This window comes from Sinocyclocheilus rhinocerous, unplaced genomic scaffold, assembly GCF_001515625.1.
Source record: "Sinocyclocheilus rhinocerous isolate Xijiao unplaced genomic scaffold, SAMN03320098_v1.1 scaffold113, whole genome shotgun sequence".
Taxonomy (NCBI): Eukaryota; Metazoa; Chordata; class Actinopteri; order Cypriniformes; family Cyprinidae; genus Sinocyclocheilus; species Sinocyclocheilus rhinocerous.
Genome location: NW_015646846.1, coordinates 1,637,510 through 1,647,638, shown reverse-complemented (window position 1 = coordinate 1,647,638; position 10,129 = coordinate 1,637,510). Strand labels below are relative to the sequence as shown.

The window sequence follows — 10,129 nt, the reverse complement described above, 5'->3', positions numbered from 1 at the left end:
TAAAGTTACACCTTCTTTCTTTGCGTGAACATTTGGGCGGTGTTATGCAAATCTTCCCACACAGTGACATAGACATGTGGGTGCGTGTTTAAACGAGGCATTTTAGGAGGGCGTGGACGTGTCTTAACTTTTATAAAGAATATCTCTTTGGGTTTGATACTTTAGTCTTTGCAACTTTAGGGATCTTATCGATTCACGAACAGCTTGTAACACTCCAAAGAGAAAGGAAAACTTAAAATCGCATCATATGACCCCTTTAAATAAAGCAGAAATCAAATAAAATTAAATTAAATATAAATATCACATTAAAACATAAATACTTAAATTAAAATGAGAAATGTTGCCTTGGCAACTAACTAAAATAAAATAAGTTTAAGTATTAAAATGACTAGAACTAAAATTAAAAAAGAAAAATTAAAGCTAATAATTAAAGCAAAAACTAATAAAAATGTTACAAATCAAAATATGAACAAATACTATAATATAGTAAATACATAATACTAAAATAACACTGTTTTGGGCAAAAACACAGCCTACATTTTAGACCCAATATATTTTTTTTCATATTACGTGCCTCATTATGCCTTACAAAAAATTATTGATACTAGAGCATTTATTGAGACTAATCATTTCCACAAACACACACACAAACAGAGAGAGAGAGAGAGTCTCAAGTTGGCTACAAAAAAAAAATACTGTACATTTCTATAAGTATTACCCAAAAAAGATCCAGTTAATTTTATTGCACACTGACCTTTTGTGACAAAACGCCCTATGCTGTCACACCCTATAGGGTAAATTGTCACTATGGGAAATTAATGTTTACTCAGAGCTGTTTACTGACACGGAAGTAGATTTTGAAAACGAGCATTTATCCATAAGTTTGTGACAACTTCCGTGTGTGACAACTAGCCCCGGTCTCGCCAATAACGTACTGTCGGTTATTTCGAGGCCAGAAAGCGTCTGACAAACATAACCTATTTTTCTTAGAAGGTGTCCAATAAGGGTTAGTTTCGATGTTTTCTCCACGCCTCCACGCAGACACGAAGAATAAAACCGCAGTGCAGACTCGTGTGATGATCATATGACCGCCTGAGATTCAACATGGCTCGCGTGTTTCTCTTTTATCTGTTTGCTCTGTCGGGTGTTTTCGCCGGACAGTATTTTAACGAGAATGAGCCCTGCTACAGACCCCAGCCGAGGAGAAACCTACAAGGAGTTAAGTATGTAACTATCATTTGTTCTAAAATGACACCAGTTTTGGGTATCAGATGTTTGTTCCCAAGTCAGACTGTTAAGGCTAAAAATACTGTCTAGCCACGTCTGGTTTTTACTAGTAGGTTTTAACTTTTTCTTCTTACTCTCTTAAAAACTGCCCTAAAAGAGATCAAATGAAACAAGTTCTGTTCTGGATTTGTACGTTTGTAAGCAAAAATACATGTTAATGTCATGCTGAGAAATATGCAAATAAGTGTTTGAAGTTATTTCCTGTACTGTTCTGTATGCTGATATATTTATTATATAGTTATTCTCGGCTTATTTATAGTTAGTTCATCTGTTAGATATTAGCTAAGCTGAGCTTTGGTACATTCTAATGATATTATATACTTTATTTTTATTTTTATCCTGGCTCATATGGGCTTTGTGTGGAATAACACTAGATTTTTGTTGTATAAAATGTGTGAGTTTTCTGTTTTGAACTGATTTGCCAAAATGTGCAGTATTCAGCACAGCATACTGTATCCCACAATGCAATGCACTCAAATTGACTTTGAATTTCCAGTGAAGTGCATGAGATATTTCCCCCCATTATTTGGTCTCATTTTAATTTTTTGGCTCCATTGTTGCCCAGTGTATTGCAGGCGACTCACGTCATGGCAATTCGGCACATGAAATTATTAAGAGAAAAACACAGCAGAGTGGTGAAAAGGTAGCCATCATGAGGCCGTTTGACACCTGCTTCATTTATTATTATTATATATGCCATGCCCCCAAGATTCATTTCTCATTTTTGGTTGTTAACTGAAGAACAGATGGCCTGTGCATGGGTTATTTGCTGGAGTTTCCTTCATGGCCACTTGCTGCTTGCTTTGAATGCCTTTTCAGTGTTTTTGTGATCAGTGAAGAGAGCTGGATTTGTGGCTTAATGGCATACGAAGATGGTTAAACAACTTGAAATTTCTTGTATTCTTCAGGACTGGACCACGTCCTTATGAATATATGAATTTAAAAGACCTCCCCAAAGCATGGGACTGGAGAAACATTGATGGCGTCAACTACGTCAGCACCACACGCAACCAACACATTCCACAATACTGCGGCTCCTGCTGGGCGCATGGAAGTACTAGTGCTATGGCAGGTGAGGGAAAATGTTGTTAAAAATATATATATCTTTTTTGTGTGTTTGTGAATCACAAAAGGAAATAGTAAGCAAAATGTCCTGGCTGGTTTTCCCTCAAAAAATTCAGGTAAATATCTTTGTGTTCTGTGAGGGAAATCATGGGATTCACATGAGGATGAGTAATTGAAGACGCTTTTTTGTGAAACATACATTTTCTTGAGGAACCACAGAACAGCCCCGTTGTAGCCTCTTACTTCTAACCCGGTTGTTTAATCATTAAAAATGCAATGGCCTGGATCTGTCATATGCAATTATGATATTTATGCCATTTGACATTGATGTACCACCTGACTATCATCTTGATGTTGGATTCATATTCAATTTATAGTAAAAAATAAAAATATATATAAATATAATTTTTGACTATCTATTTTTATAATAGTCTTGCAAAATAAAGCAGAATAAAAATTTTTTTAAAAACACTTATATAATTTTTAATTTGACCACATTTTTGGTTTGACCACTTGACCTTAATAATCAGTAGTTTTTAAAGGTGAAGCAAGTCTTTTTTTACTGCCTCTTTGGTGTAAAAGAAAAAAATAAATACTAAAATTCCTCTTTTCTTGTCAGCTGTTTATAACTTGATTGCTCTTTTTTTCTTTTAGATCGGATCAACATCAAGCGGAAAGCAGCATGGCCATCTGCCTATCTCTCTGTCCAGAACGTGATTGACTGTGGCAACGCAGGTTCCTGCAATGGTGGAGATCATTCTGGTGTTTGGGAATATGCACACAGTAATGGCATTCCTGATGAAACCTGCAACAACTATCAAGCCAAAAATCAGGGTAAGAAAGTTGTTTGGTGTCGCATCTGGTAGTTTTCTTGCATGGACATTTGTTTTGCATTAGTTTGTATTTCTGTTTTTTTTAGACTGTAACACCTTTAATCAGTGTGGAACCTGCACAACCTTTGGCGTGTGTAATGTAGTAAAGAACTTCACTCTCTGGAAAGTCGGAGACTATGGCTCAGTCAGCGGGCTGGACAAGATGAAAGCTGAGATCTATTCTGGAGGACCCATCAGGTATACAAACTGCTTGGTTATGGATTTGTAAGATCAGGTAATATAATCTCCTTATAATTGAATCAAGATTTTGACACTGACACTTTTGCCTTTGTAGTTGTGGAATCATGGCAACAGATAAGCTGGATGCGTACACAGGTGGTGTGTACTCGGAGTACGTACAGGATCCCTATATAAACCACATTGTATCTGTAGCCGGCTGGGGCGTTGACGAAAATGGAGTGGAATACTGGGTCATCCGTAATTCTTGGGGAGAGCCATGGGTAAGCAGAACCTGAAAAGTTAGCCCTTCAAACAAATGAAGATGTTGAACGTGTGTTCTGGTCTTTTATTTTTTAGGGAGAGAAAGGCTGGCTCAGAATAGTCACCAGCGCATACAAGGGCGGCAGTGGGAGCCAGTACAACCTCGCCATCGAAGAGGACTGCATGTATGGAGACCCCATCCTACCCAAAAACTACCTGTAGATGGCTATGGCATGTTCTTCACATGCAAACGCAGTTTTAGATTTGCCAAAAATGATTTTTTTTGTATGCTGCCTAAGATCAGTTGCCGAAGTTTGGTTTTAATCGTTTTTAATCTCAGGAATGTTTCATCAGAAATTGTACAGAATTGTTTCTGTAATTCTGCATTCATAGGCCTTCTTTTTTTAATGGTTTTCTACACTACTTAATGAACAAAAAGGGAAAAGTAATTCACCCTTCTTTTTTTTTTTTATACCAGGACATTTCATATTTTAGGGTGTTTTAAATGGACCGACCTCGGGCCAAATGGTCATCTAATGATCTTGTTTTGCTATGTTGTATTAAAAGCAAACATCTCTTTCTGATGGGGATTTTGCTTTTAATGCATCTGTCAAACCATGTCAACATGTGAAGCCATGGATCAGTTTAATCAATGCACTGTTTTCAATCACACTCTTCAATAAAAGTCTTATCAAGTTCTACTTCTTGTCATTTTATTATGGGTATTTTTGCTAAATTGCTTTAGTTTAAACTCCGAACAATGCCTCAAAGTTTATTACCAACATCTAAACCGTCTTTGTTTTCAGTTATAGCAGCCAAGGACCACACCTATACTTTAAAAAAATGCTTTGCTTTAGTTTAGTTTGGAACTGTTTTGAAGAAGCATATACAGCAGTAAAGCTGCCTCTCAATTAAATTGCCATTTACATTTACTAAAGACTAAAACCTCCAAAGAAACATGTTAACAGTATACCTGACCACATATATTGTGACCTTTGAAATGATGACACATAGATTTAGTACAATCATGTTTAATAAAAATTACAATATACAAGAAAAACCAACGTCACAAATAGTTTCTAAGCAAAATAGAAGCTCTACAAGTTATGACCTCAAAAACACACTTTCAAAGTTCACCATTCATGTCAATATTTTCTTTGAAAAGGTCAACACAACAGTTATGTACACTGAAATTAGTTGTCTGTCTATGAAGGGTGCTCCGGTCCTACGAGTTGATCCTTTCACTTTTCAAACGTCCCTCTAATTTCGAAGTTTAGTTCATCATAATGAAGTTGGATTTGCAGTGAGCTATAATGAAAAACTGGAGATTATTAACCAAGCACTACAAGTATAAAACTACTACATAATTTGCATGAGTTGCATTTGTGTGCCTCATCATAAGTCATGGTTCCTCTTTTAAAAAAACGACTCACCAATGAACTCAGCTACAGGGTCATGTTCTCCCTCAGTGCGGATTGTTCCTGCTATGCTGTCATTTTCTAGGATGGGCAAAAACAGCTGGACAAAGTCGGAGGTATATGGAGGGGTTATCACATCTAGAACCTGCCCAAAATTAAATGGGGACAAGAAAATCAACCACAGACTCAATAATGACAGAAGAAACTGCCACTCAAATCAATCAAAGCTCAAAACAAAGACCTGAGACTCACCTCTGTAACAAAGTATCTGATAAGTGAAATATCTGTGTTGAGCTTCTCAAGACATTTGCGGATGTAGCTGACCACTGGAAGAACATAACCTCGACTCAATAGGTGAACCATACGGTCCAGTAAGGTCTTCTTGAGCTCCAGCTGAAAAACAAAAGATAAACAGTAGTCAGAATTTAGTTATAAATGTGAGCACTGGAGACGCAAATAAAAATTACAAACCTGCTCCATGACATCAAGCTGCGAGTGCTCTGTCTCGAACAGTTTGATGAGCAACTGTAACACCTGAGGATGGAGAAGCTGATGGCATGTGCTGATCTGAGAAATAAAGACAAATGTTTATTCTTAAACTATGGTGAATCAGTATCTTCATAATGGTTAGGGAGGTGACCAGTTTGTACCCTGTTGGTATATTTAAATTCAAATACAATGGTATGACATGGAGGTTATGTTTACCTCATCTAGCAGTGCTAGATGGACAGGAGTGTGGTCCGTCTGTAGTTGGAAGTAACGAGGCTCAGACACCGTCCAGTCGACCCACTTCAGCACTCCCATCGCTACCACTGGAAACCTGCAACACAAATACAAAAATATCAAATATATAATCTTATAAGACACTACTGTTCAGAAGGTCAAATGAATCCTTTTATTCAGCAAGGATTTTCAAAAGTGACAATAGAGACATTTATAATGTTACAAAATATATATTTTTTTAAATGCTGTTCTTTTGAACTTTCTATTCATTAAAGTCTCCTTAAAAATACATATATAAATGTGTTTGTTCATACCTTATGCACTGGTATAATGTGCTGAGTTCTGCTACTAGCTCTGTAGCTCCCTTGTTCTCATTGCAGCAGAGATTATGAACCGTCTCAATGGCCTTTGAGGTCGACTTCAGCTCATCCTTATTTATATTCACACGCTTGTTCTAGAAACAAGTAATATTTTATGTAATCCTCCACAACATTTCTTGTAAAGATAATGTACTGAGAAATATGTATATACAGTATGTGTTAAGAGTGGTTTTAATACACACTTTTTTCCATGTTTCCACAACACTAGCAGCATACGCTAAGATGTGGATGTATTTATGCTTGTGGTCCTGGTTGATTTTAGCTCCGGGTTTAAATAGCGACTGCATGAACAGATCCAAAAAGGCAGGAACTCGGATCTACATGGAGAGAGGAGCAGTTCAGTTAACATCAGTTTAGTAAATACAGTTTTCTATTGGTATTTGTTAAAGAAATAGTTCACCCAAAATTTTACATTTACCTTAGGCGATTCATGATGTAAATGAGTTTGTTTCAGATTTGGAGATATTTAGAAATTTAGTTAAAATGCCTTAATGATGGATGTGTTGCTTACAAACACAGCTTTTCACTTCACAAGACATTAACTGATGGACTAGAATTGTGGATTATTGTGATGTTTTTATCAACTGTTTGGACTCTCATTCTGACGGCACCCATTCACTGCAGAGGATCCATTGGTGAGCAAGAGATGTAATGCTACATTTCTCCCAATCTGTTCCAATTAAAGAAATAAACTCATCTATATCTTGGATGGCCTGAGGGTGAGTAAATCTTAAGCAGAGATTCATTTTTGGTTAACTATTTCTTTAAAGCTAGTAACAAATTGTTAGCAATATCATTTATGTGCAACTTAAACATAAATATACAAAGTGTTAGAAGTATTAAGTATTTCTTCTCTGCATCTCTCCTTTGCATCATTGGCTTGTTTCCTAATATAGCGGTCTAAAAAATTTGCAATTCTATACTACAAATATTATTGGCGCCGAACAATTTGTGACAAATCGCTTATGCTCCTCTAGTATAAATTGCTTTGGATTAAATTGTTGGCTAAATGCATAAACGTAAATGTAGATTCTGACCAGCTCTACAGGAGGTGGATCCATGCTACTGAACATCTTGAACAGGACTGTGATGTCTGCTGGGTTCAGAGCCCCTTTGGACAGCATGGCACCAAGAGCCTGGCATGCGCGTGGATATGCAGCAGCTGTGCCCAGCGCTAATGTGATCTGACTGGCATCATGTCCTCTAAACATTGAAAACAAATCAATAACATGGTTATAATTAATAATCTGATCAATAAAGCAGATTAAACAACTGAGAGTGTTACACAAAAGCACCTCTCATGGGCGTATTTCTGTACTTCCTGTCCAATTCGCCGCATTGCTGAGCCGCCCTGCTCCTCCTGAGCGAGGATGGACATCATGGCCTGAGCGAACAAGTACGTGTGCTCACCGTGACACACCATCTTCTGCTCAAAACACACAAGAATGAGATCCGATTGTAAAAATACAACCATAAATATAAATACTGCAACCTCAAAAAGTATCAGCAATACTCACAGCAAATTCAGGCAGATTTTTCTCCAGATTCTGTTCTCCTCCATCCAGGAGTGTAGCGAGAGAGGTTCTTAGGACTCTGGAGAAAACCTCCAACTGTTGACAGGCTGTGGACACACTTGTGATCTCTCCTTGGTATCCTGCATCTGAAATCAACTAAAGACAACATACATGATCAAGAAACATTTTTTTTTACCACTACATAAACTCAATATGAAAGTCTTTGACTCACTTCAGCCCATTTTTTTTTTTTACCTTGACAGTGAAGTTGAGCATCAGGCAGTCTGGATGTGCCTCAGCCAGTTTGTAGAACAGATCTCTCCATGTTGTGTGTGCTATCATCTGCTCCAACCATGCTGGTGTCTGAACAGAGATGAACATTAAACTCATTAGCCTGATAAAGTCCAACTGTAAGTAGCAAAATACTTTTTCTTCTGTATTGCAATGCACATTCAAGTGTAACAGCTTATCGAAAAACAGAAAATGTAAGATTTTGGAATTTGAGATGCAAAAATTAAGGCAGATTATGTTAAAGAATTCGAATCATGTTAAAGATTCGAAAATGAATTTATACAATTAAACACATGGACAAATCATTCACAATATGATCATTAACCTGCATTTACAAAATAGATAAATATACTTTATTGTGAAAATGACTACTTCTGACTATTGTTTTTGGAAATAACAGGCTACAGTCTCTACAATATTTATGCAACACAAATGAAATCTTTATAAACACCATAAAAACATATAATTCTTAAGGAAAATGAAAAGGAAAAAAACTTGTAACATTTTGTAACTACTTAGTAAATCTTAAAAAGGAAAACAAAAATACTAATCCCTCAAATGAAGAATAAATGTAATACCCCAACAAATTATGAAAAAATAACAAATGTACTTAACTTTATAGAAACTTTATAATTTATTGAAAAAAAAAAAAATTATATTGTAGTTAGAGGTATGTCATCATACTATTTGTCCAGTACGTTCCCGTTCACGAAATTTCGTCTGCCAGTCCTTAAAATGTTATAATAACCGAACCGTGTGAACGTAACCGTTATTAAAAACTCCAATACCACACAGGACGGACAACCGTATTCTGCTAATGGGTGATAACTTAGTGGTCATTTAGGGAGTCATGAAGTGTGCAGAAATTCCAGTAAAAGGGAATTTTTTATATAGGATTAATTTTTTTATATACGCATTTATATAGGATATTTGGCCAACATTCACTGACCCATCTGGATGAGCCACTCCGCTAGAAGATTGACCGTCTGTGCAACAGCAGAGTAGTTTTCTGAGAGCAGCTGGATGACATGCTCAGGTGAACCACCTGCCTGGAAATACCTGCGGAGACACGGACACAAATTAACCTGACAAAGTTAAAAATTGGTGTTAATCATCTTCCCCTTTTATCTATAGAAGTCGCCCTCTCTCCATTCGGTTGACTTACGTTTTCAGGGTGTTAAACACGGTGGGCTCCATAATATAGTCTCTGCTGGAGAATTTCTGCAGACACTCCTCCTGAACTTTTCCATCAGCCTCAGCATCCGCGTATCCATCCTCCTGGAGCGATAGAAAGAGGGGAAACGATCAAGCCATCTTTTAGTGGCGAATCAGAAGCTATTTAACGAGATTAGAGTAGTTCTCATAACAAAATATTATTTGTGCATATTACAATCCAACATTTTAACTCTCGTTATTACGACAGCAATAAGGACGGTTTTTTTGTCACGATGGTAACTGCATGTTTTTGTCTATGTAACGTTACCATGTTTCATCTTAGTATAATTATGGATTTTGAACATGTACCATGTAGTTATTATAATTACCTTGGAGTTTATGGTAAACATGGTACCACGACTGTACTTTTTGTAAGTGTAACGTTAAATGGAAATCAAAGCAACTCCTGATTTCAAAATTGTAACGTTAGCTGGTAAATCAGATTATAATTTCATGGTCTTGGTGTCTGTGGGGTGGTTTCAGTAAACTACCATGTTGCCGTCATGTCCCTCCCATTCTCCAATATTGCCGTAGTATTCTTCGTTCATTGCGAGAGATAAACGGATTTCTTTAATCCAGAAACGCGACTGTTTACAAAATACGTACGAGAACACCGAACGGCGCGTGTATAATACGTCACTTGATACCGGAATAGAGCGCTTCCTTCTGGACTGGCGTAAACTACACACTGAGATAATGTGTACTTGACTGTGACTAGAATGACTATAAATTTAAATATGAATGATATTTATTCTTAAATGTGTATTTTAATACAATGTCAAACAATGTGTAATTATTGTAATCAGTCAAATCCGCTGTTGAAACGGCGCTTTGTCACGTGGTATCTGATACTTTTTTTAAGCGTTGTTCGAGGTGGACCAATAAAGGTTGGTTTTTATTACTGGTTATATATTTAATTTATA

General features: G+C 36.7%; 3 protein-coding genes across 4 annotated transcripts; 1 reads left to right on the top strand and 2 right to left on the bottom strand.

Annotated features, from left to right (window-relative positions):
* The first annotated feature begins 882 nt into the window (after positions 1–882).
* On the top strand, positions 883–4,366 carry LOC107708086 (cathepsin Z-like). Its single transcript, XM_016512231.1, has 6 exons — positions 883–1,223; positions 2,196–2,359; positions 3,007–3,186; positions 3,272–3,422; positions 3,520–3,685; positions 3,762–4,366. The coding sequence occupies exons 1-6, from the start codon at positions 1,105–1,107 to the stop codon at positions 3,885–3,887; spliced, it is 906 nt and encodes a 301-aa protein (XP_016367717.1). The 5' UTR covers positions 883–1,104; the 3' UTR covers positions 3,888–4,366.
* A 370-nt stretch (positions 4,367–4,736) lies between these two features.
* On the bottom strand, positions 4,737–8,201 carry LOC107708053 (negative elongation factor C/D-like; the record flags this gene model as incomplete). The annotated part of the gene is made up of 11 exons (XM_016512200.1): positions 4,737–4,973; positions 5,099–5,228; positions 5,336–5,476; positions 5,555–5,650; positions 5,789–5,903; positions 6,121–6,260; positions 6,369–6,503; positions 7,224–7,389; positions 7,482–7,612; positions 7,704–7,856; positions 7,956–8,201. Coding segments are annotated over 11 exons (1,488 nt in total), but the record flags the coding sequence as incomplete, so codon positions are not given.
* A 716-nt stretch (positions 8,202–8,917) lies between these two features.
* Positions 8,918–9,873, bottom strand: LOC107708145 (negative elongation factor D-like). Of its 2 annotated transcripts, none has more exons than XM_016512306.1 (3): positions 9,698–9,873; positions 9,157–9,269; positions 8,918–9,050 (listed from the first exon to the last, which is right to left on the bottom strand). In XM_016512306.1, exons 1-3 carry the CDS (start codon positions 9,752–9,754, stop codon positions 8,933–8,935), a joined length of 288 nt encoding a protein of 95 aa, XP_016367792.1. In that variant the 5' UTR covers positions 9,755–9,873; the 3' UTR covers positions 8,918–8,932. The 2 variants fall into 2 exon arrangements, with proteins under 2 accessions (XP_016367792.1, XP_016367793.1); XM_016512307.1 differs by lacking the exon at positions 9,698–9,873 and adding an exon at positions 9,536–9,680.
* Between the last annotated feature and the right edge of the window lie 256 nt (positions 9,874–10,129).

Bases quoted from the DNA above. Each gene is read 5' to 3' on its own strand.
- LOC107708086 (XM_016512231.1), top strand. From the start codon at position 1,105: ATGGCTCGCGTGTTTCTCTTTTATCTGTTTGCTCTGTCGGGTGTTTTC. The intron at 1,224-2,195 runs GTATGTAACTAT...TGTATTCTTCAG, and splicing joins AGAAACCTACAAGGAGTTAA to GACTGGACCACGTCCTTATG. The intron at 2,360-3,006 runs GTGAGGGAAAAT...TTTTTCTTTTAG, and splicing joins AAGTACTAGTGCTATGGCAG to ATCGGATCAACATCAAGCGG.
- LOC107708145 (XM_016512306.1), bottom strand. From the start codon at position 9,754: ATGAACGAAGAATACTACGGCAATATTGGAGAATGGGAGGGACATGAC. The intron at 9,270-9,697 runs GTAGTTTACTGA...CTATCGCTCCAG, and splicing joins AGGGACATGACGGCAACATG to GAGGATGGATACGCGGATGC. The intron at 9,051-9,156 runs GTAAGTCAACCG...GTGTCTCCGCAG, and splicing joins GTGTTTAACACCCTGAAAAC to GTATTTCCAGGCAGGTGGTT.